At 40.1% G+C, this 26,509-nt stretch overlaps 1 protein-coding gene across 5 annotated transcripts in view; it reads left to right on the forward strand.

The window, feature by feature from the left end:
* The window catches only part of MAPK14 (mitogen-activated protein kinase 14), a 69,639-nt gene that overhangs the window by 4,233 nt on the left and 38,897 nt on the right, over positions 1-26,509 (forward strand). For all 5 annotated transcript variants that reach the window (XR_007137037.1, XM_047796085.1, XM_047796086.1 and 2 more), the window contains exon 2: positions 21,902-22,031. Coding sequence is in view for 4 of the 5 variants with exons in the window: in XM_047796085.1 (XP_047652041.1) it covers positions 21,902-22,031 (130 nt within the window). In the remaining variant the exon portion in view is untranslated. The remainder of the gene's footprint in view (positions 1-21,901; positions 22,032-26,509) is intronic.

Genomic DNA, 26,509 nt, shown 5'->3' on the forward strand with positions numbered 1-26,509 from the left:
AGCTTCCTAAATGCTTTGTGGAACAAGATTGTATGTAAAGAAATACAGTAAATATAAGTGAAGCTAAATTTTTTTAGTATTAGTGGCCATTCACCATTTTAAATCTTTTTTTTTTCTTTAGCATGAATCAGGGCATGAATAAATAAAAGTACGTCATTATTGAGCATGCAGGGTTGACTACCTGACTCAGCAAGAGGGGTGTGCCCTTTATTTTTCTAGTGGTGATAATAGACCCATACTATCTTTCTTCCCATTTGCTTTTCTTTGTAACCAAAAGCAAGGTGATTGGCTGCACATTACCAGTACCAACCAATAAATATTTAAATACAATGACAAATATTTGTGTTATTGATATATAAAGACTTTTAGGAAAGAATTCAGTCAAGTTGGTTATAATGTCATCCTTAAATGATCCTATTTTCCAATGACACTTTTCCACTGGCTCCCAGTTTAAAATAAGGGTATCCTGAACCTCTGGCTTTTCAATTCTGCCAGTTTGGTTTCTTGATAACTGAAGACTGCTCTGCTTTTGATTTCCCTCTAAAGCAGCCTCAGAGATGATCTGTGTTGACTTCGCCTTTCCCGGGCAGATGATGTTGAGCCCCTGGGGCTTAGGATTCCAAGGTGGAAGAATTCACTATGCTACATCCCTCTGACTTTAGTATTAATGACATTTTATGGGATTTTATACTTTATGATGTATTTGCAGTCAAAGCATTATTATTCCACTGGCTCTATGAAGGCTGTATTATTAACCTAGTTATATAGGTGATGAGCTGGACTCATGTAAGGAATGGCTTACTTGTTAATGCTACTTTGAATTTAGTCCTGGAGTTTCAACACTCTACAATTCTCCTTTCCTGTACATGTGGCACTTTTTTTGTGCTGTTTGCCTTTCTCCTCCCTCCGTTTGTGAAGAGAGAGGTTGCTGGGTCACTTAATAATAGAGCTATGACTGTATGAAACTCTCTAGTGTCATCCTAGCTAATCCAAGAGGTAATTACTTAATAAAGTCACATCTCTTCCTCAGAATCAGTAGACCCCAAATGGACTCATTGCCCAGATTAAGTTTTTTCCCAAGGAATTATCAGGCAGTGCAAATAGTTAATTCCTGAATTTATGAATCCTGTTGGTTTGAAAGTCTTCAGTGCACATTTTGTGAAGTTGGGACTATCTGTACATGTTTCTGTTATAGGATATAAATAGAAATAACTGCCTTGCTAAGGCCTTTGAAAATACATTGGATTTTTGCTCTTTGCTGTGAAATTTGGTATTGATTGTTCCTATCCAAGAGGTATAATTACTGTAGTACTCAAAAAAACCATGATAAAGTGAGTTCCCCTGATTTTGTAACCTAGAAATCTTGTTTCCTGGTTGCCATGTACTTGGAAGTGATACACATATTTCTTCAGTACAGATGAAATCAAAACCTCTTTATACTTGAATTTTTTTTCTAATAAATGAAACTTTTACTATTAGAAGTAGTTTGATTTTATATAGTACTTCCATAAATTAAGTATACATGTAAAGAACTTATAAAATTCACTGATTTCCCAGCATTTTAGCCTTTTAATAATTTATTATAGGGAAGAAGTAGGTGGTGGTCTGTCAGTTCTGCACTTTTGACAAAGAGATCTTGGGTTTTGACATGCTTGGCTCCTAGGCTGAATTGGGGGAGAAAGAAGTAGAGAAGAGAAAGGAGTCCAGAATAACCCCTAAATTTTGACCTTCGACAAATGGGTGGATCTGAACTTTGGGGTCTGACAGAGTACACGATTGTGGAGGCAAAGGGAGAGGAGGAGGGTTTCATGATAATCTCCTTGAGGACAGTACTCTTTGTATTGTACTAATACCTTTGAGTGCCTGTTCTGTGTGGGTCACTCCTTAGGTGCTGGAGATGGAATATGAGCAGAACAGACAAAAATTTTTTGCTCATAAAATACTATATTCTGGGATTTCCTCTTGTGGTTCAGCAGATTAAGAACCTGACTGGTATCCCTGAGGATGTGGGTTTGATCCCTGGCCTTGCTCAGTGAGTTAAATGATCTGGTGTTGCTATGGTTGTGGTGTAGGCTGTGAGCTGCAGCTCCTATTCAACCCCTAGCCCAGGAACTTCCACATGCCACAGCTGTGGCCCTTAAAAAAAAAAGAGAGATAGAGAAAGTAACAAACCATATTCTAAGGGCGAGGGAATAGAAGTAGACCATAAACAAATTAAAATTTATAGTGTGTCAGGTGATAAGTGCTGTGGGGAAAATAAATGAAGGAAAGGCGCGTACTAAATGGCTATGTTGCACTTTTGAGCAGGATAGACAGGGTAGGCCTCAGTGATAAGGTGCCAATTGAGCAAAGACCTGAAGGAAGTGATATACAACACATTGGATCTGAGGGGAGAGGGAATAACATTCCATGTTGAGGAACATGCAAAGGCCTCATTCTCTAGCATAGCTAGAAGACCCAGTATAGCTTGAGCTGAAGAAACCAGGAGCCAGATCATAGAAGGAGAAGAGGGTGGAGGGGCTGGGATCATGAAGGGTCTTATTTGCCTTTGTAAGAATTGTGCCTTTTACTCTGAGTGAGAGGAGAGGCCATGGAGGTATGGATGGTTGTGATTGGAGAAGAGACATGACCTACTTATATTTTAACACTCTGCTTTGGGATCCTTCTTTTTTCTTTTTCTTTCTTTTCTTTTTCCTTTTTGGCCACCCTGTGACATAGGAGTTCCTGGGCCAGGGGTCATATCCTATCCATAGTTGCAACCTAAGCCACCACTATGGCAATGCCAGATCCTTAACCTACTGTGCCCGGCCAAGGTTTGAACCTATATCCCAGTGCTTCCAAGATGCTGCTGATCCCATTGGACCACAGCAGGAACTTCTGGGATCCCTATTTTTTTCATTTCTGTTCCTTACCCATTAGAGGCACTAATTATAGTTCAGGGTAGAATAGAGGAGTCAGACAAATTGGTGCATAGCCCTGTTCCCGACTCTCGCTCTAGAAGGCCCAGAGTACCAGAGCCAGTACTTTTTATGGGCCCTAGAAATTTAGGGTATTCCAGTCCAGGTCTTTAAATAATATGTGAAGCTTACTTCACTTTTCAGGTTTCTGTTGCCAAAAGGAAGGGAGCAAAGAGATTAGCTCTAGACTTCTGCTGACAAAAGAAGATTAGCCTGCTGGCAGGTTTAGTGTTTTCTAACTTCTTTGGGCTTCTAGGTTTTTTTCTTAGGTCATTTTTTTAAAGTCATTTTTTCCCTTCTTTCAACATTTAAAATCTAATTTATTTTCTGTTTTATTTGGCCCTGTATCTGCTTTACATTCCTCTGCCTTTCCCCCATTAAAATAATTTTAGTAGAGGTTGGATTATAGCTACCTGTTAATAATGTTTTGGCTGCACCCCCAGTGACTTCTCTATTAACTTGAATAAATCTTATAGATTTAAAGATTCTACGCATGTGACTCTCTAAAAACCTGTAGGATTGGAGTTCCTGTCATGGCTCAGAGGTTAATGAACCTGACTGGTATCCATGAGGACATGGGTTTGATCCCTGGCCTTGCTTAGTGGGTTAAGGATCCGGCATTGTGGTGAGCTGTGGTGTAGGTCTCAAAGGAGCTCGGATCCTGAGTGGATGTGTAGGCTGGTTGCTGTAGCTCCTATTTGACCCCTAGCCTGGGAACTTCCATATACCACGGATGGGGCCCTAAAAAGACAAAAAGATTAAAAAAAAACAAAAAAAAAACCCCATAGGATTTATTTTCTTTCCTGCCTTACAGACACAAGTTTCTTTCTTTTATGAAAGCACTCCCCCTTTTACTGCTCTATCATCTAGTTGCAGAAAATAAGTGTTCCTAAACACAGATTCCCATGACAACATAACAAAAAGGTAATAGAACAAATGTTTATTTTGTCTAGGCCTGCTGTCTAAGTAACTTTAGACCCTGAACATGTTGGCTCCTGTTACTTTGAATGGTGTTACAGATTTCCTTGTTTTCCTCAAAACCTTCTCCTTTTAGGCCTTAGTGGTATTGTCACAATGTCTGTGACACGAAGGAAGTATGTAAGTGTGAGTGTCTTACTGTCATTCTACCCACAAGTATGCATTGGTTGCTTTCCCAAGCTTTCAGTCCAGATTGTAAGCATCACACATCACTATGGAAAAAAAAAATCACAAAAAACCCAAACCAATTTCTCCTTTGTTTTCTTAAATTTGTTAATCCAGTATTGGCCAATGCTAGGCACTGTAGTAGGTGTTATGTTTATAAAGATTGAAAGAAATAAAAGATCAGAAGAATTCCTGCTTTTGAAAATATCAGTCTGGAAGGGACGTATTTATGTTGCTTTCTCAGAGACTGCTTTGGAAATCCTCTGCAGCTTTTCTTTTCTGCATTCTTTCAGCTTAAGTTGCCATCTCAAATCTACCTTTATATTTCAAATGCCTTATTTGAAATCTTTTAGATTCTTCGGTGTCTCTTTTGAATCTAGTGGCATACTGGTTACTTTTTACATCAAGGGCAACTTGATGCAAGGATATGTACTTGAAATCTGTGTCAGAGAGACCTTTCCATCTGATTCAAATCTGGAAAGTGGTGACATCAGCATGTGCCCACAATAGGTCTGAACTTCTTCTTTTGATCTGCCAAGGGCTCAGGGAGGCTCTGTTTTAGGGGAAGAAAGGGACAGTGAGGGTAAGGATCCTTTAGATTCTTAACCAAGCCCTATACTTCTACTATGTGTGGGGTGGGGAGGGTAGTGTCTCTGCTGTGACCATCTGCTCACCTACAAATTATGTGTCCCAAATAATCATCCCTTTGTCCTGTGACACTCAGCTTGAGGTATCTGGTTTATGCAAATGTATCCTGAATGCTTCACTTTTTTTTTTTTTTTTTGGCTGTGCCCATGGCATGTGGAAGTTCCTGGGTCAGGGATCAAACCCATGCCACAGAAGCAAACCTGAGCTGCTGCAGTGACAACACTGGAGTCTTAACTTGCTACACCACAAAGGAACCCCTGAACTCTTCATTCTTGTATTTCCTTATTCCTGTAGTAGATATAAATTTATTCTCAGAAATAATTGCTTTATCCTTAATATTCCTAGTAGCTCTTTCTTTCTTTCTTTCTTTCTTTCTTTTTTTTCTTTTTAGGGACACACCCTTAGCATATGGAAGTTCCCAGGCTAGGGGTTGAATTGGAGCCACAGCCACCGGCCTACACCACAAACATAGTAACATCAGACCCAAGCCGATTTGCGACCTATACTGCAGCTTGTGGCAATACTGGATCCTTAACCCACTGAGTGAGGCCAGGGATCAAACCTACATCCTCATGGATACTAGTCAGATTCTTAACCCACCAAGCCACAATGGGAACTCTAGTAGCTATGTCTTTGTTCTCCCTTCTATCAAATCCTGCATGTAGGGTTTTATCTGGCTAAAACTTTCTTAAACTTTGACTTTTGAATAATAGTTTGTATTTGTGTTTTCTTCTCCAGGCTACCAAATGCTGGTGAAAATCTTAGTTATCTTTCTCACTGGTTATAATAAACTATAACTCCTTAATGATTTTAGTATTATATTGAAGTGAAATATTGATGTTGGTATCTTATACTGATACACTTTTAAAAATTTTCCCATTTGACTTGCTTCATTTTCTGATTCTTAGGTTAATGTCCTAAATACCTTATGCTTTGAATGATCTGCTTTGAAATTAGCAATCTCAATAAATTAAATGATATTGATGCTAAAGGAAACAAAAGGAAAAATAGCAAATTAAGAGAACATTCAGTAAGTATTGTGAGCATCTACCAAGTTGTGTTTAAATGTACAAGTGTCATAAAACACTGGGGTACTCATCCTATGGACGTTTTATTGTAGGGACTGTCTTGTGCATTGTAGGATATTTAGCAGCATCCCTAAACCCTGCCCACTAGATGCCAGTCACAGCCCTCAGTTGTGACACCCAAAAATGTCTTTAGACATTGCTACATGTCCCCTGGTAGAAAAGTCACCTTTGGTTGAGAACTGCTTAGGTAACTGTAAAATTGAATTGATTGGTCCTGAGTAAAAACTAGATAGGATAACTTGAACCTGTAAAAAGATACACTATACTTTCTATGGATATTTCCTTTGAATTCATTATCTGATACAGTTGCAGTAGTGGCCTTGTTCTTAAACTGTACATCTGGATTTATACTTACAAATTTAACCTCAAGAATGTCTAACTCTTTGGATTTCAAGTCTGTCGAAATGTAATGTTTCATACTTTCCCTTAATTATTTTTCTGGGCACTTCTTGAGAACGATCTCAGAGATGTCACACTAACTACCCTAGGAATGGATTCATGTCATAAGCTTGTGTGGTTCAGCCTTAGCTATATGGAGGTGATACTTGAAGGAAGCTTATCATTGGCACTGATGAATGGCAGTCATCATGAAAATGACAATCAGGGAATGAGCCAACTGTGTGAAGATTTCCATAACTCTGGGTATTAAGGCAACATAATTTTGGAAGTTTGAAATGTGTGTGTATTTTTATATTTATGTTTTAGATTTGTTGAAAGAATCAAGGGAAAAACATCTGTTGGTCATCCGTCAGACAGTGTATAAAAGAAACAGACATAGGAATTCCTGCTGTGGCACAGCCAGTTAAGGATCTGATATTGCCTCTGCAGCCAGTCAGATTGCAGCTGAGGCATGGGTTCCATCCCTGGTGTGGCGCAGTGGGTTAAGGATCCAGTGTTGCCATGGCTATGGTGTAGTTCACAGTTGTAGCTCAGTTTTGATCCCTGGCCTGGGAACTTACATATGCTGCAGGTGCAGCCCCCCCAAAGAGAAATAAACATAAAATATTAGTGAATACATAAAAAGTATTGATATATATAGAGAGATGTGGGTGTCTTGTGGGCTAGAATAGTTGGATTGTTTCATGGAGGAAGAAGGATTTGAAGATCATTTTGAAGGATGGGTAGTATTTGAAACATTTTTAGAAAGAACATTTTAAGTAACAGGAGAAAACATGACAAAAATAATTAAGATATGAAATGAACTGGCCTGACAGGAGGAATAGCTCAGATAGGGTGAACTCAATTGTAGTTTTCATTCTGGTTGTGCTTCAGAAACACTGTCAACATGCAAGTGTCTCTATCCTACCCCCAGAAATTTAGAATTAGTTCTGGAGTAGGGTTAAGGCAACTGCATTTTTCTAGGCAATAGAGAGCTACTTATAGTTTCTTGAATTGTAAAGTAGGGAGGAAAAGTATTTTAAAGTTATTCTGTCTGGAGTGTTACAGGATGGATTGGAGGAAGCAAATATGTTGCTTTATAAAAGTCTTTAGTAATTTATGTGCATATGTGTTCATCTGACTCTCTAGCTAGATTCTCAGTTCTTTGTGGTCAGGAACTATTTGCTTTGGTATGTATTTAGTAATCTTGCATTATGTTCCAGGGCTAGATTTTGAAGATAGATAGATAAATAAACTATAGCATCTTCTCTCTGTCAAAGTCTAAATTGGGAAAAAAATATATGAAGGAATACCTTTTTTTTTTTTTTCAGTTTAGCATCTAATTATTGGCTACATAGGTAGTTCTTAGATCCTATTCGATAATTGCTGAATAAATGTGCATTTTAACTTGCAGAAACTATATTTTAGTTTTCCGTGGCATGACAAAAAACAGTCAAGGATTTGGGCTCTCAGTTATATTTTAATAATTTGCCCTCAAATTTACTGTTATTTCAGAGATATGCTTAACCTCAAATTTGAGAGTAAGAGATCTAAAGATACATATTGAGAGTTCTGTGTGATAAACCCCATGCTGGAAGCTTATCACGAAATTATTATATAATAGCACGTTCATTTCCACTTGGAGCACTTACTGCCTGTCTTTTATAGTTCATCGAGCACTTACATGTAATTATCTTTTTTTTTTTTTTTGCCTTTTTGCCGTTTTCTTGGGCCGCTCTCACGGCATATGGAGGTTCCCAGGCTAGGGGTCTAATCGGAGCTGCAGCCACCGGCCTACGCCAGAGCCACAGCAACACCAGATGCAAGCCGCGTCTGCGGCCTACACCACAGCTCACGGCAACACCAGATTGTTAACCCACCGAGCAAGGGCAGGGACCGAACCCGCAACCTCATGGTTCCCAGTCAGATTCGTTAACCACTGTGCCACAACGGGAACTCCTACGTGTAATTATCTTAAAGTGAGCATCAAACAGCATTGTGAGATAAGCAGGGCTAGTGACACCCCCATTTTATAGATTTGGAAACAGGATCATAGAAAGCTTTGGCCAAGATTGCTTGCTAGGAAGTTTCAGGGACCTAAACTAGAACTGAAATCTTTTATCTACTAGTTAACTCTTCTCTGTATCAAACTGCCTATGATTATGCTTAACAGGATTTTTTGAGATCAGATCATTGAAATATTTCAAACAGAGACCATTCTCTAGGATCCAAAAGCAGCTTTGTTGGATGGCATTTCAGTGATCCCCCCCCCCCCCAGCAATAAATAGGTTTTTAACTTAGTATTACCAAAAGCAAGCAAGATATTTTGAAAATTCTGTTATCTTGATTAAAAAAATCTAGTTGCTGAGTGAATGATGAAACAGTTATCTGATACTCCTCCCTTGAAGAGGTGGTGCTTAATTCACCTCCTCTCGAGTAAAGACTGTGCTTAGTGACTCACTTCTCTCGAGTATGGAATGTGGCAGGAGTGATAGAGTTGACTTCTGAGGGTAGGTCATAAAAGACATTGTGGCTCCTCTCTTGGTCTTTCTCTGCTCTAGGGCAGTTTCTCAACCTCATTTTGACATTTTAGGCCAGATAATTATTTGTTGTGGAGGATATTTAGCAGTATCCCTGGCCTTTACCCACTAAATTCCAGTAGTACATGCCCCTTCCCCAAGACACACTTTCCACTGTGACAGCCAGAAATGTCTTAGACGTTGTCAGATGTCCCCTGGGGGGTAAAATTGCCCTCTGTTGAGAACCACTGCTTTAGGGGAAGCCAGCTGTTACGTTGAGAAGACACTGACACAGTCCAGTGGAGAGGTCCACATTGCAAAGAACTGAGACCTGCCAACACCAAGTGAGTAAATCATCTTGGAAGTGGATTCTCCAGCCTCAGTCAAGCCTTCAGATAACTCTAGCTGCAGCCAACATCTTTTTTTTTTTTTTTTGTCTTTTGTCTCTTTAGGGCTGCACTTGCGGCATACGAAGGTTCCCAGGCTAGGGGTCTAATCGGAGCTACAGCTGCCAGCCTATGCCACAGCCACAGCGATGCAGGACCCAAGCCATGTCTGCAACCTACACCACAGCTCACAGCAACACCAGATCCTTAACCTACTGAGCGAGGCCAGGGATGGAACCTGCAACCTCATGGTTCCTAGTCGGATTTGTTTCCACTGCGCCATGACGGGAACTCCCTGCAACCAACATCTTAACTGCCACTTTGCAAGAGGCCATGAGCCAGGACCACCCAGCTAAATTGCACCCCAATTCCTGATTCGCAGCAACTGAGATGCTAAATCTTATTTAAGCCACCAAATTTGGGGGCAATTTATTATCTAGTGATAGATAACTAATACTCCTAAGTGTTACTATAAATTATGTATGTCTTTGTAATGGGGAGTCACAAACAGAGCAAAACCCAAATGTTGTGAAAATATGTTAATGCCTGTTATGTACATCTGTAGGAATATTCATAGCATATATTTCTAGGGTGCTTTTGTGGCTATGAAGCCTGTGAACATTATTACTGTATAAGACTTTTATTTTTTATTAAAGTATAGTTGATTTACAGTGTTGTGCCAATTTCTACTGTACAACAAAGTGATGCAATCATACATATATATACTTTTTCTCATTATTTTTCATCATGTTGTACAAGGCTATTAATTGTAGCAGCAAGGCAAAGTTGATGGTAATACTAAGTAATTACAATGTAATATCTGATTAGTCTAATAATTCAGATTTGCCTGAAAGAAAATAGAAATTATCTAATGATAACTTCCAAAAGTAGAGAAGATACACCCATGGTGGCAGATTCTAATGAGGCTTTGGAAAATAATCCCCTTTAAAAAAAATAAAATAGGAGTTCCCGTCGTGGCTCAGTGGTTAACAAATCCGACTAGGAACCATGAGGTTGTGGGTTCGATTCCTGGCCTTGCTCAGTGGGTTAAGGATCCAGCATTGCCGTGAGCTGTGGTGTAGGTTGCAGACGAGGCTTGGATCCCGTGTTGTGGCTCTGGTGTAGACCGGTGGCTACAGCTCTGATTGGACGCTAGCCTGGGAACCTCCATATTGCCGCAGGAGCGGCCCTAGAAAAGGCAAAAAGACAAAAATAAAATAAATAAATAAAGATAAAAGAAATAAAATAATCTGCAATATTTTTGCATTCAGTATGGGATAACTATTAGCTCTTGATTCAGATATATACGACATTCAACACATTTGCAATCAAAGGTATATGTTAACTGACACCTCTAGCTTTTAAATCTATAATGATCTTGCAAAATCATTTTTTTTTCAGACAGAGCTTTCAGCAAATGAAGGTTAAATTCAATTTAATCACAAGTGGTTTTGGATTTTTAGATTGCATGCCTAAGTGAATCTATACATTATTTGAATGTTAGTTTTTATCAGCGTAGTAATATTGAAATTGAAGCAGTTGTGAAAAACATTTTTGTTCCAATAGTTTAGAAGCTTTTGCAGCAGGAATTGGACCAGATTAGGAATGGCAAGTATTAGCATATATGTTGCCATTCCTTTAGTCCCAGCCCTAAGACTAAGGTCCCTGCTAAATCCTATCACAAATATATTTTTCTCTCTGAATGAGATTTGCATGAAAATAGTGAATTTGCCTAAAAGTTCTTGAACTGTTAAGTTCTGCAAGGCAAGATAAGAGTGATCAATTAAATGACTGTTTTTTTCCATCCTGGGCTACTTTTCTGTTGATAAGGTTTTTCATGTGTCATGTATGTTTCAACCTCTTTCAGAGGAATTTTTAGAAACTGAAAAACTGGAGATTAGTCATATTGCACATATTTGTAGTAGTTGTATTAAGAACATCTGATATTCTTCTCATCAATATGAAAATGTTGTAAGAAACAATTACATTTAAAAACTATATATGTAGTACAAATAGATAATTTTATGATTTACTTTAAAATCAAACTGTTAGGCATTAAGATATTGGAGAGTTAGTGAAGAGATGTATAAAATATATATATAGAGAGAGAGAGAGGGAGAGAGAGAGACAAGATGAAAAGCTAACAAAAAGGGAAAAGCTAACAATGTTTCAAATGTCAAAAGCTTTTTAAAGTCAGTTTTAAGTCCCCTGCTACTCTGAAGAATATTTTTTGAAATTCCCAAATCAAAACTTGAGTTCAAGTTTTTGCATAAAGTTGCATTTATTTTCATGACATTACTTTCAAAACAGAGGGGTAGAACATAAGCATTAACACTACAGTGAGGAGTTCCTGTAGTGGTGCAACGGAAACGAATCTGACTAGGAACCATGAGGCTGCAGGTTCGATCCCTGGCCTCTCTCAGTGGGTTAAGGATCCTGTGTTGCCATGAGCTGTGGTGTAGGTCACAGACATGGCTCATATGTGGTGTTGATGTGGCTGTGGTGTAGGCTGACAGCTGTAGCTCCAGTTAGACCCCTAGCCTGGGAACTTCCATATCCCGCCACGTGGCCCTAAAAAAAAAGCAAAACAAACAAAAACTACAGTGATACTCAGGAGTTCAGCAGGTTAAGGATTCCAAGTTGTTACTGCTGTGGCTTGGGATCAGTCCCTGGCCTGGGAACTTCCGCATGCCATGGGTCCAGTCGAAAACAACAACAAAAAAAGCAGGGTTCTCGTCATGGCTCAGTGGAAACAAATCTAACTAGTATCCATGAGGATGCAGGTTCAATCCCTGGCTTTGCCCAGTGGGTTAAGGATCCTGTGTTGCTGTGAGCTGTGATGTAGGTTGCAGACATGGCTCGGTTCTGGTATTGCTGTGGCTGTGGCATAGGCCCACAGCTACAGCTCTGATTCACCCCCCTAGCCTGGGAACTTCCATTTGCCACAGGTGCAGCCCTAAAAAGACAAAAAAAAAAGAAAGAAAGAAAGAAAAAGAAAACTACAGTGATACTTACACATTTGCCTGAATTTAGAAGGCAGAAAGAGTAGGTTTCTTAGTTGGGGGGTGGATAGAGAGATGCCAAAAAATATTTCCAATATGGCATTTATTGAAATTTATATCAAATGTTACATGTGAAGAGAAAGTTCCAAGTTAGTCATCTGAATTACTTATTGAAATAGCACATTTTGAAAACTTATTGACTAACCTGAATTCAATTGGAAAAAATTCTCAAATTATATGGAGATGTCATCTTTCTGCAAGTTATTTCTCTCCATGTAGGTATTGTAATGAATTTGATGTATTAGTGAGAATTCAACTCAGCATAACTACAGATTTGAATATTTTTAAATATTTCCATTAATTTCCAAAAATAAAGAAAATTGTGTTGTCTTCTTAACCATTATTGAAGGTTCATTTTTCCTTAACATCATTCAGGGGTTAGAGATGTCACCTGTGACCATTAAAAGAAATTGTAAAATCCTTATGATCCCCACAAATTACTCAGATACTTGCCAGATGATTGCTCATTCTTCCTTCTCTTGGGGGAAAACCCAAATTGGTTTTTGAGGAAATCCTGGTGCAGTCATTTGTACTCATGCTTTGTGGATGTGGGCTGTAGTCCTGGTTAGGCAGCACCTTACCTTTCTTAAGAGGTTGTCACTCTTCCTCTACTGAGCTGACTCAGCCTATTGATCTGCTTTTACCTTGCAATATAGACACTCTCCAAGCCAGGTGCCAGTCATGGAGTATAAACACAGTTCCTACGTCTCTACCTTTCAAAACCTCAGTTGATGGACATCATCTTTGGAGGATTGTCTGAGGAGTTTGGAACTTATTACCAATTTTTCTAATAAATGCTTAAGATTTCCTCTTGGATTAAGTCTGTCGGAGAGCAGCAGGCCGTGCTCTTTTGTCTCCTCCTCCTTACCTTTGCTAATAATCAACTGTATTTTGGCCTTATGAAAGCAGTCTCCACTGATGGATGCTCTAAGAAAAGAACCGTCTGAAACCCACTATTATCATTGTGTAAGGATGTTGATTAGGACATTTTTACTACATTATTTAGTGTCTCCTTCATAAACATACACAGGAGGGACTCTTCTCTGGTTTTATTACAGGAATAATTATGCTTCTCTTCAGTTCTATGACTACCTGGTTTGCTTTTATTATATGGTTCCTGTGACTCATGTCTTAACTGATTATATTTTCTTTGTGATGACTTTAGTGGGCTCACAGCCAAATTTGAGGCCCACCACTAATGGGCATTTAGAAAGGACCTCATGATGTGCATTTGTACTAACCTCACTCATACATAATTTCTTATTTATCTTGTTTATTTTTCCCTAATCACCTACTTTTACACACACACACACACACACACACACACACATACATGCACAAACACACGGCTGCTTTAAATCCATTGTGAAATAGGAGTTCCCGTTGTGGCTCAGTGGTTAACGAACCTGACTAGCATCCATGAGGACGTGAGTTCAATCCCTGGCCTCTCTCAGTGGGTTAAGGATCTGGTGTTGCTGTGAGCTATGCTGTAGGTTGCAGACAGGGCTCTGATCTTGCATTGCTGTGGCTGTGGCATAGGCCAGCGGCTACAGCTCCAATTCGACCCCTAGCCTGGGAACCTCCATATGCCGTGGGTGCGGCCCTAGAAAAGACCAAAAAAAAAAAAAATCAATTGTGAAATAAAGCAGGGTAAATGTAAGTAAATTTAGAAATTAGACACAGTTAGAAAAATTCAAATTTAAGAATCTAGAAAGCCCCCGCCCTCCCCCCCACCCACCCTGAGAGGAGAGGCAATATTGAATGTGTAACAAAACATTTAATTTTATTTAATGAATATTGTTGTATCCTAAACCCTGGATTCACAGTTGGCTGTAAATGAGTGACACTGACAGTGTGATATTGTGCTATCGGCTTTTAATGAATTTTGTATTTCTCCCTTTAAATTTTTTTTTTTTTTTTTGGTTTTTCTTTTTCTAGGGCTGCACCCCTGGCATGTGGAGGTTCCCAGGCTAGGGGTCTAATCGGAGCTGTAGCCACCTGCTTATGCCAGAACCACGGCAATGCCAGATCCAAGCCGCATCTGTGACCTACACCACAGCTCATAGCAACGCTGGATCCTTAACCCACTGAGCAAGGCCAGGGATCGAACCCACAACCTCATGGTTCCTAGTGAGATTCGTTAACCACTGAGCCATGATGGGAACTCCTCCGTTTAATTTTTTAAATCAACCCCTAGACTGGGAACTTCCATACGCAAAAGGTGCAGCCCTAAAAATAAAAATAAATAAAAAATTTAAATCATAGGAATGTTTTTATAAAGCACAAATTAATTTCATAACTTTGTGAATTTACAATTGGGGGAAAAACTTAAGCCATGTGACCTGGATTTTAATTTGGAGAATCATAAAGATCATCGTAAAGATAATTGTATTTTATGGTGTTGTTCATGAAAACACAATTTTACTTGTAGTTATAGTTTTTAAAATGTGATTAAAAGGAATCTTACCAACTAGTAATACTAATAAGTATAATAATAAAGGCAAAGCCAGTAGCTGACCTCAGCCTTGTCCTTATCCCAGGCAGTTTGGCAACCTGGAAAAAGAGTGAGCATTTAAATTAGGCAGAGGGGCTGGCCCCAGGAACTTCTGTATGTCACAGGTGCACCCAAAAACAAAACACACAAAAATAAAACACTAAGGGGGCAGTTCCCATTGTGGCTTAGCAGGAACCAACGCAACTAGTATTCATGAGGATGTGGGTTTGATTCCCGGCCCTACTCAGTGGGTTAAGGATCCGGTGTTGCCTTGAGCTGTGGTGTAGGTCACAGGTGCGGCTCAGATCTGGCGTTGCGGTGACTGTGGCGTAGGCCAGCAGCTGCAGCTCCAATTCAACCCCTGGCCTGGGAACCAAACAAAAAACCCAGAAGACACTTCCTGCCTCAAGGTGCTTATGATCAGTGGAAAACCAGACATTATTACATCTAATATTTACCATGGGCCAGACCCTTTGCTAAACCTACTACAAAAGTTATCACATTTAGTCCTAACAAACATCCTACAGATTAGATAAAAATATTATCCTCATTTTATATATGAGGCTGAGAGAATTTAATTAACTTCCTCAAGATTATACAGCTACAAAAAGGCAGAACTGGAAGTAAAATCCAGATAGTCTAATATCAAAGCCCTAGTCCTTATTTAACCACTCTTTCAGGTGGTAATTGTGTTTATTGGGGTTTGTAGGATACTGATTAATTCTAGCCTGCCTTTTGCTGAATAGATACAGCAGTCAAATGGAGATGAGAAATATGTACTTTATTACTGTAAAGCTGGTGTGGAGAATAACTTGGACAGGTGGCTCAAGTGGACTTCTTTCTTTCCCACTGATTTGAGCCTGCACACTCAGTCACAGGCAGGTCAGCTAGAAACCCAATGGCATTCCTTGCTCCTGGAGGCTCCTGCAGGCTTGCCAGTGGAGGAGAGGAGAAAGTGCTCGGCCTGCAGGTAGGCAGGCAGACTGAGGTGGAATGCCGAAGAGGATGGGTCACACAGGAGCAATGACCACTGTCCCAACCTCTCTAGAGCCAAGTGAGGGGTTCAGAGAGGAGTATAAGCTTACTTGGTATTTGCAAGAAGGGAGAAGTTATTCTTTCATGGGTTTGTAGGAACAAGGGGTGCGGGAGAGAAGATTACCCACCCCCCTTATGTAGAATAAGGAAGGAGACAAACAGGGTGTTGTGACAGAGGATGACTGCCGGAGGCAGTTAAGATAACTCTTAGCTCCATCTCTTGGATACATGTGAGATAAGACTTGAAGAATAAGGATTCAGCTGTGAGGTAGAGTAGAGATGAAAGTCTGGGAGAAGAGCATCTCAGGAACCAGGGATAGCCTGTTGGAAGAGTTTAAGGAACTGAAAGAAGCCAGCATGTCCAGAACATAGTGGCTGAATGGAAGGAAAGTGTATCATAGGAGCAAGATGGAGGGGTCATTGTGGTCAGATCACCTGAGCTTTTGTAGGCTGTGATAGAAGATGTACATTCTGTGTATTTTTATATGCCGAGGAAATTTCTTGAAGGATTTGAAGCAGGGGAGTAGTGTCATCTACTTTATATTTTTAAAAGATTGTATTGGATGATGGTGGGGAGTATATGAGAAGGGAACAAAACAAGAGGCAGGGAGACAAGTGTTAGAAGACAGGCTAGTGAAGAGGGTGGCCTGGACTATTATGGTAGCAGTGAAGTGAAGAGAAGTTGAATTTGGGATGTATTTTGGAGGTGGAAACCATAAGACTTTCTGAAGATTTGGATGGGGACCAGGAGGTTGAAGGAAAAGGAGAAATAAAGGATGACAATTGTCTCTAGCTTGAGCAACTCAATGGAAAGTCCACTTATTAAGACAAAGAAGACAGGGAGAAGATTAGTTCTGGGTGCTAAGTTTAAGCTGCGTATATATTTTTGATGTGGAGATATCAAGTAGGCAGTCAGGTTCTGAGGAGAGATTTCAGTGAGAGACATAGATTTGGGAGTTTTCAACATATAGATGGTGCATAATTTTTTTTTAATTTTATGGCCACATCCACGGCATATAGAAGGTCCCAGGCCAGGGAGTAAAACCAGCCAACCACAGCTGTAGCAACACAGGATCCTTTTTTTTTTTTTTTTGTCTTTTGTCTTTTTGTTGTTGTTGTTGCTATTTCTTGGGCCGCTCCCATGGCATATGGAGGTTCCCAGGCTAGGGGTTGAATCGGAGCTGTAGCCACCGGCCTATGCCAGAGCCACAGCAACGCGGGATCCGAGCCGAGTCTGCAACCTACACCACAGCTCACGGCAACGCCGGATCGTTAACCCACTGAGCAAGGGCAGGGACCGAACCTGCAACCTCATGGTTCCTAGTCGGATTTGTTAACCACTGCGCCACGACGGGAACTCCAACACAGGATCCTTTTAACCCACTGCGCCAGACCAGAGATCGAACCGGTGCTTCTGCTGCAGTCCAAGCCATTGCAGTCAAATTCTTAATCCACTGCGCCAGAGCGGGAACTCCTAGATGGTGTTTAATTTAAAGTCATGTGGAAGTTCCTGGAGTGGCACAGTGGGTTAAGAATCTGGTGTTGCTGCAATTGTGTTGTCGGTTGCAGCTGTGGTTTATATTTGATCCCTTGCCTGGAAACTTATGTATGCCATTTGCAGCTGAAAAAGACAGAAGTAAATAGTCATGGGTATAGATGAGAACATCTAGAAGAATGTAAGAGAGAGAAGAGAAGAGGGCCCAGTACCATGTCCTGAAGAACTCCAGCATACAGAGTTTGAGTACAGGACAGAGAAGGAGCCGCCATGGAAGTCATAGCAAACTCATAGAATGTGCGCATAGGGACACCAGGTTGGAGGGTGTTTAGAGAAAGGAGAAGTGTTAACCTTGTCACTTGCTAATCCAGAAAAGTACCCACTAGATTTGGTAATAGAGGTCAGTGACAACCTGAGATGAGTAGTTTCAATGGATTGAATTGAAGAAAGAATGGGAGCAGAACAAGTGAGTCAGTTGTATAGATCTTGTAGATCTGTGCTTCTCAAACCTTAAGGTGTGTGTGAATTGCCTGGAAATCTTGTCAAAATGTAGAGTCTACTTTAGAGCCTGAAATTGTCTGTTTCGAAACAGCCCCCAGATAATGCCAAGGCTGCTGGTCCATGGAGTAGCAGAGATGTAGATTAGTGGTCCTCAAACTTCACTGTGTGTTGGAATTATGTAGTGGGCTTGATAAAATACAGAGTTAAGAGTTTCTGTTCTCAAACCTCCAGGATGGCACTTTAGAATTTGCATTTCTTATAAGTTCCCCGGTGACATTGATGCTGCTGATCTAGGAACCACACTGTGCGAACCACTGGAGAATTTTAACTGTGATGGGGAGCTTTCAAGGGAAATATTTTGTTTATTGAGAATGGGAGGAGTTCCTGTCATGGCTCGGTGGTTAACGAATCTGACTAGGAACCATGAGGTTGCAGGTTTGATCCCTGGCCTTGCTCAGTGGGTTAGGGATCTGGCGTTGCCATGAGCTGTGGTGTGGGTCTCAGACCTGGCTCTGATCCCACGTTGCTGTGGCTCTGGTGCAGGCCGGCAGCTACAGCTCCAATTGGACCCCTAGCCTGGGAACCTACATATGCCTCAGGAGTGGCCCTAGAAAAAGGCAAAAAGACAAAAAAAAAAGAGAGAGAGAGAGAGAATGGGAAATATTTAGAGAATACTTACACTGATCAGAGTGATCCAGGAGATAGGGAGAAGCTGAAAACAAGAGAGAAAGGAAAGGAAGGAGTGAAGTTCTTGAAAAGATGAGGAAGGACGGCACTGAGGCATGTATTGTGTCTTAGATTTTTATAAGAAAGGGCCTGTGGGAGTTTCCGCTGTGGCGCAGCAGACATAAATCCAACTAGGAACCGGGAGGTTGTGGGTTCGATCCTTGGCCTCGCTCAGTGGGTTAAGGATCCGGCATTGCTGTGAGCTGTGGTGTAGGTCTCAGACTCGGCTTGGATCTGGTGTTGCTGTGGCTGTGGTGTAGGCCGGCAGCTGTGGCTCAGATTAGACCCCTAGCTGGGAACCTCCATATGCCACGGGTTTGGCCCTAAAAAGCAAAAAAGGGCGGCAGGGCGTGTGTCTTTAGTTACAACAAAATCGAAAGCAGAAAAGATGGGTCCGAGTGCCAGATGGGTTTGTAGACAGAGTGGTGGGCAGATGGAGCTCCCTTTTGATGGTTTCTGTTTTCTCAGTGAAGGCGAGGACAGCTCCTAAGGGAGGAGTGTGAGTGGAGGTTGAAGAGAGATGATGTCAAATGATGACTTTGAGTAGGAAAATGAATTGACTAGAAAAAAAAAGTGGCAGTATTGAAAGCCTTATTTGAGGTTAAGTTCAGAGATTGAGAATGAAACCAGTCAGTATGATTGTGCATTCTTTTTCCTTCAACCACAGTTAATTCTTGGATTTAGGCCAGGAGAATAAATAGTTGAAATCATCTGAAGTTAGACCTTATCTGGGTGAGAACATCAGAGGGGGGTGGAGGTGGGATTACAAGGGAGCATGTAGTCAAAGCCAGGCAAGAAGAGAATGAAGATGGGAGGGGGGCGGGGGCTAAAGGAATAGAAACAGTCAATGAATTGTTGTGGTCAGGGTACAGGTAATTAGGGGTAAACTAGTTTTAGGCGTAGGAGGTCTATGATGGCATTCACAATTTTATAGGCAGGCAGGCAGGCAGCTTTGGTGGTGATAGAGGCCCAGGGTAAGACCGTGGAGGTGGTTGGATAAGGTGGAGTTTCCTGGAAAGGTCAGAAAACTGAGAGGCCAGGGAATTGAATGTGCTCTCCACCTGGATGCTGAAGTTGCCAAGAATGATGACAGAAGTTGGAAGGGGAGAGAGAACTTTGAGGTATAAACTAACTTTTTGGTGAACAATGGACTATTATTCCAAGATGGTGGATAATAGCAACAGAGAGCAAGAGATGGTCGTGAGCAGGAGCTTTTGTATTATTATTATTATTTTTTTGTCTTTTTGCTATTTCTTGGGCCGCTCCCTCGGCATTTGGAGATTCCCAGGCTAGGGGTCCGATCGGAGCCGTAGCCACTGGCCTACGCCAGAGCCACAGCAACGCGGGATCCGAGCCGCGTCTGTGACCTAGACCACAGCTCATGGCAACGCCAGATCGTTAGCCCACTGAGCGAGGGCAGGGACTGAACCTGCAACCTCATGGTTCCTAGTCGGATTCGTTAACCACTGCGCCACGATGGGAACTCCAAGGAGCTTTTGTAAATCAAAGGGAAAGCTGTGGTCTGGAAGTGGGAATAGTTGCCATGGAGGACGTTTATTCCAGCTGCTAGTGTGAGCTACCTGGGATATGAGAGAGAATCCCTCCAGTGGCAGGACTGTAAGAGAAGTAGTGTCTTCAAGGTACAACCTAGTTTCAGTTAAAGCAAGGAGATGGATGAAAGGTTCAGAAGTTGAAGATTTCCAGCAGTTTATTACAAATTGGGAGTTGGAAAGCAAAGACGTAGTGTAAGGATTTGAGGGGAACATCTGGGGCAAGTACAGAGTTACATGGCAAAGAGAGTTTGGTTATAATAGATAGCCCAGAAAATCTTGGATGTGCCAACTAGAAACACGGCTAAATAGGATGACGTAGGATGGAATTAGCCCAAACAGTCTCTAAATATAATTTAAATGCACATCGTGTCCTTTTTGCGGGGGCTATGCCCATGGCATGCGGAAGTTCCTGGGCCAGGGATCGAACCCATGCCACAGCAGTGACAATGCCAGATCCTTGACCACTGTGCCACTGGGGAATTTTCACATCAAGTTTCTTGCTGTAGATGTCCTGTGTGATCCAGCCTCTGCCTGTATCTCTAACTTCATTCTTTTCTCCTCTCCCCTTGCTCTCCATGCTCTTCCTCCACGGGCTGTGTTTCTTCTGTTTCTCTAGCGTGCAATGTTTTTTCTACGTCTGTTTCTTTCTTCCTTTGTTTGCCCTTGCTCTTCTAAGAGACAGCATAGCAAAGTGGTTGATAGTATGAGCTCTGGATCCAGACTTCCTGCTGTGTCACTTTCTGGCTTTGCGACCATGGGCAAGTTACTGTGTTTCCGTTTCCTTATCTGTAAATGAGGGGGATGGTAATTATTACTTATTACTTCATAGGAGTGTTGGAGAGAAAAAGTTAATTAAAAAAATAATATAAAGGGCTTAGAACAGTTCCTGGTATACAGTAAAGACTTAATAAATGTTAATACTATTTTTTCTTCTGCTTGAGGCTCTTTTCCCCAGTATCTTTAGATGGTCGCTACTTTATCTTTCAGCTGTCTCAGCTCAAATACACTTCCTTGGACATCCTGACTAAGGTGGCTTTACTCCACCAGCTTTCTGTCCCATTATTCTGTTGTATTTAGTCCTAGCATTCATCAAAATCACTATTTGAGATTTATTTATTATTCTGCTCTTCCCCTCTGCCCCAGTCCCCTGAGGGCAGGGGATGTTGACTTATTTCCTGCTGTATCTCAGCTTCTGGACAGTGACAAATACTTTGTAGATGCTCAAGAAATTTTTGCTCCAGCTCATTTTTGCTCCTGAAAACATGGTGGTGTCTAAGGCCTCTGCTCTGATCAGGCAGCATTTGGTGGTGAGGTGCAGTGAGGCTTAGTCTGAGAAGACAGACGGAATCCAGCTCTTTGTGTCCCAGTCTATTCGCTCATCTGGATTAGGTGGCTCCTGTTCTTGTGTTATGGGGTCATAGCCACACCCATTTAAAAATTTATTATCAGAGTTCCCTGGTGGCTCAGTGAGTTAAAGATCTGGCGTTGTCACTGCCGTGGCACGGATTTGATCCCTGACCTGGGAACTTCCACATGCTGCAGGTGCCGCCAAATAAGAAATAAAAATAAAATGTAATATCACTGCTTTCCAGTTCCAACTACAGAGTTGAGTAGTTGAGACAGACACTCTAAGCCCCAGAATATCTAAAAAGCATATTATCCAGTCCTTCTTGGCAAAAGTTTGCTGATCCTTGTTTTAGATGCATAGAAAAAAAGATAAGAAGGAAAACACCAAAAATAATTAACAGATTACTTTGGGAATGGGATTATAGGTCATTTTATTTGTTATCTTTATACTTTTTTGTATTTTGTTATAGACCCATTTAATTTGGAAAAGAAATAGCCTTGTAAGTACTAATTTTGATATATTTAGAGCACATTTAATGATGAGTTATTTGTGTTTTTTTTTTTCTTAGTTCTGCCTTTGACACAAAAACTGGGTTACGTGTCGCAGTGAAGAAGCTATCCAGACCATTTCAATCCATTATTCATGCCAAAAGGACCTACAGAGAACTGCGGTTACTTAAACATATGAAACATGAAAATGTAAGTTATTAATTTAAGGAAGAATAAATTCTGCTCTTTAATGGACTGGAAAGAATTGCGTTTCAGTCACTGCAAATGGAAATGCATTAGAGTAAATCCAACTTTGGACCATCCTTCTTATCCTGCGGTGTTAGTGGCCTCTGTGTTTTGTCAGATAACTACTTAAAGCCTTGGGATGAAATTGGTGCATCTTCCTGGAGTTTGATTTTTACATTTTTAGACTGAAAGCATATAAAATTTTTTTTAAATAAAAATAAATATTAGGAGATAAAACACAAAATTCACAAGGATTTTTAGCCAAAAATATTATGAAGAAATTTTGTTTTGTACCTGGTTTACTTAAGGCTATACTCTCAGAATGTGGGAATCCATGGCATTTTGTGTTATGGGTTATTTCAGTGGAGAAGTTTGAGGAAGGGTGCCATAGGTTCGCTGAATGTCTTAATAAAGACAGCTATTATCTTCCTGGAGTTTGATTTAATGTTATAGTTTTTCTTCTTAATCTTCAAAAGACAGCTTTTCCAGATTCAGATAGTCTAATAAATATGACAAAGATATAGTTTAAGTTAAATATAATGGCTTTTTTTTTTCTATCAATTTGGAAATTTGAGAATAATCTTGTTCTGCAAAGGAGTGCTAAAAAATCCTAAAAGCATAAATACATGGATGTAGTTGGAATGTTAACTGAGAGTGAAAAAACAATTGATTGAGGACACTTCTTTTCCTAATTTCAAGATCAAGTTAAAAAGGATGCATGTGATTTTGTATGTATGAAAGGAACTGTAAAATTCGTAGCATTCTACAAACAAGGCCATGGAGAGTTTAGTCATTTTACCCTGTTGATGGTTACTGTGTAGAAAAAAAATGCAAAATCTGTAAATTTATTACCTTACTATTCAGACTATTTCCTGTTTTAATAATTGATTTTTTTTCTTCATAGTAAGAAAATAATGTATTATTATAATTTGTTTCACAAGTACAAATTTCTTCTAAATTGAGATCCTTTTGGCTTAAATTTGGAATTGGATTATAGATGCTGTTGCGATCACAGCTGGAGCTTCTTCTTTTCCTGTTTTAATTGCACACTATTGAGCAAGTCCCGTTTTCTAGGTGTAATTTTATTTACATGTGCAAATCTGAGTTAAAAGTTTAGAGCAGTGACATGTTTATAAGAAGTTGAGATATGTGGAGAAAGCTGGCAGGAGAAGCTTTATTCCAAAGTCTGCATAAAATCAAGGCGGCCTGGCAGACTAACTGATGCATTTACATTTGGTTTTTAACACAGTTGAATGTGTGGCTGTTTTTCATTATGCATTAATACATATGACAGAGACATTGTCACAGCTTTTTATTTATTTTTTAATTTTTTTTTTGTCTTTTTAGGGCTGCACTCGCTGTATATGGAGGTTCCCAGGCTAGGGGTCTAATCGGGGCCACAGCTGCCGGCCTACGCTAGAGCCACAGCAAGGGCAGATCCGAGCCGAGTCTGCAACCTACACCACAGCTCATGGCAACGCCGGATCCTTAACCCACTGAGCAACGCCAGGGATCGAACCTGAAACCTCATGGTTCCTAGTCAGATTCGTTTCCACCGCACCATGATGGGAACTCCTGTCACTGGTTTTTAGATGTAAAGAATACTTTGAAAATGGGATGCAAGCCAAACATTTATGGAACCCCAAAGCACCTCCAGGAGGCCCCAGGATCCCACTGATGTTGTCTGTGCTAATTTAAGAACATCTAGTTTAGAAGATTACCAGCATTATAATTTATTGTTCTGCTTTATTTCATAAGTATAAGCCAACATTTAGGGCACAAATTATTTGGGGTTATCTAAATCCATGCCTTAGCTTTTCTAGTGCTCATAAGAAATAACCTTATTTAGTATTTTAAGTTTTAATTTTCTGAAGTGTGATACTTTGAAATATGTCTTATATGATATTGGGCTTGGTTACATTTGGGCCATTCTGTATTTGTAGAAATGAAGAGGCTATACAGTCCCAGAATGATGGGGTACAATTGTTTTAATTTAGGAAAGGCTGTTCCTGTTGTGGCTCACTGGTTAACAAATCTGACTAGCATCCATGAGAACGCAGGTTTGATCCCTGGCCTTGCTCAGTGGGTTAAGGATCCAGCATTGCCATGAGCTGTGGTGTAGGTCACAGACGCGGCTCAGATCCTGCATTGCTGTGGCTGTGGTGAAGCCCGGCAGCTGCAGCTCTGATTCAACCCCTAGCCTAGGAACCTCCATATGCCACAGGAGTGGCCCTAAAAAACAAACAAACAAACAAATTTAGAAAAGGCTATAAGACCTAAAAGAAAAAGAAAAAAGAAAAAAAAAAAGAGGGTTGACAGTATTAGAAAAATCAGATTTTAATTTATATAATTTGTTTTATAAGCTGCTTCCTTAATAGCAGACCTTCTTTTTTATATTAAGATGTTTGGGTTTTATCAATGTAGAGGGTCACCTATACTTAGATATTGGTGATTCGTTTGAACAAAAGAAGGCACATGGCTGAATGTTTCATGGTTCTCTATTCTGTTGGCACATGTTTGAAGAGGGAATGGAAAGGGGCCAAAAGACTTTGACTTAATGTGGAAAAATTCCGGAATTTCAGTCTATTCTGCAAACACTTGTTAGGTATGTACAGTGTAAAACTATTTTTACCAAGTGAACAATCAAGACTTCCAAATAAGTTTAATCAGGGATTTTAAGAGGAATTTCTCTTCTTTATCTTCCTTTTCCTTCCTTTCTTTTTTTAAAATGACTGTTTTGGGCCACTAATTTTTAGCCAGCTGCCAGGCCTCCAAAGACAGCAGCAGCACTTTAAACCTCTTAAGTAACACATAGAATTTTTAGATACCAGAATGTACATGTGATCTTTTACAGAAAAATACCTCTGGCTCTCAATCCATAGTTCATCTTACATCTTTTATTAGTGAATGGCTGAATATAATTTTCATGTGGGTTACAGGAGCTGGGAAATATTCTGTATGAGTTATTCTCTGAACAAAGTTAGTTGGCCCATTCCTGACTGAACTTTTTGAGCTTGGTCTCATTAACACCTGGCTTAAGAAGAGATTAAAGGGAAGCAGCTTGCCAGTTGCATCCTTTTGCTGTCTGGATCAGTACTATAAAGATTGCCCAGTTAGGGGTCTGGAGATCTCTCCATTTTAGAATTTAAAAATGATTAAGGGAGGAGTTCCCATTGTGGCTCAGTGGCTTAAGAACCCAACCAGTATCCATGAGGTTGTGGGTTCGATCCCTCACCTTGCTCAGTGGGTTAAGGATCTGGCATTGCCACAAGCTGTGGCCTAGGACGCAGATGTGGCTTGGATCCCATGTTGCTGTGGCTATGATACAGGCTGGCAGATGCAGCTCTTATTCTACCCCTAGCGCAGGAATTTCCATATGCCTTAGGTGCGGCCCTAAAAACAAAAGAAAAAAAAATTATTAAAGGAAAAAAATGATTAAGAGAATCCTTTCATAAATTTTATTGGGGAGCGTTAGATTTAATCTTACCATGATAGAACAAATGGTAATTTTGGTGTGCTTGTGTTAAATACACTAAATATTGCTTCTAGTTACTGAGTTAAAGTGTTGGGTTTTTTTTTTTTTTTTTGAGTGTGTACCAATTAAATAAAGATGTATTACTTGGGTCAGCTTTTAGATCATTGTGGAACAGTCATCAGAGATATTTGCTAATTATTTGTATGATAAATATCTTTTCTAAATATTTAATTCCTGGATTACCGTCCTGGGTTGCCAGGACTGTATCAAACTCAAGGAAAACAATTGTGATTTAGATGGGAAAGGAAAAAGAAAATGCTTTGACTTAATTTAAAGCACTGTTCAGAGCCATTATAAGGTCACAGATACACTACTGATGGGATGTAAGTTGGCCTCACCTTTATGGAGAACAGTTTGACAGACAAGTACTATGATCTTTAAATAAACTGATGTCCTTTGAACCTATAAATTCTGTTTCTTGAAGTTTATTCTCTGGAAGAAAATAAGATGTGGGGAAAAACACACTCACACATATTTTGCATATGCACATATGCTTGCAGTGTTCCTTAAATGGAAATTGGTTACAATATGGTATATACAGATGATAGAATGTACTATTGAAAAACATTTAAGGATATGAAAATAATCATAAAGGACAAGGCATTGTATAACTCCAATTTAATTTATTTACATCAGAAAAATCAAGAGAAGTATCTCAAAATGTTAACGATAATTATAACGTGTAAAATTTTAGGTAATTTTGGTTTTCTTGTATACAGTTGTCTGGGTAAAGAAGTGGTAGATGACTGTACCTTTCCTTTGGAGTAAGATGCAAAGGCTATTAAAAGCCATTCTCCTTGAATTCCAAGGCCATTTTTTAGTTTGTTTCCCTTTTGGGTTCAGGCTGTCTAATTGAAATTCACTTTTAAAAGTTGATATTTGGATGAGTGGAGTAACATTCTAATTA

This window comes from Phacochoerus africanus, chromosome 9 (assembly GCF_016906955.1).
Source record: "Phacochoerus africanus isolate WHEZ1 chromosome 9, ROS_Pafr_v1, whole genome shotgun sequence".
Classification (NCBI taxonomy): Eukaryota; Metazoa; Chordata; class Mammalia; order Artiodactyla; family Suidae; genus Phacochoerus; species Phacochoerus africanus.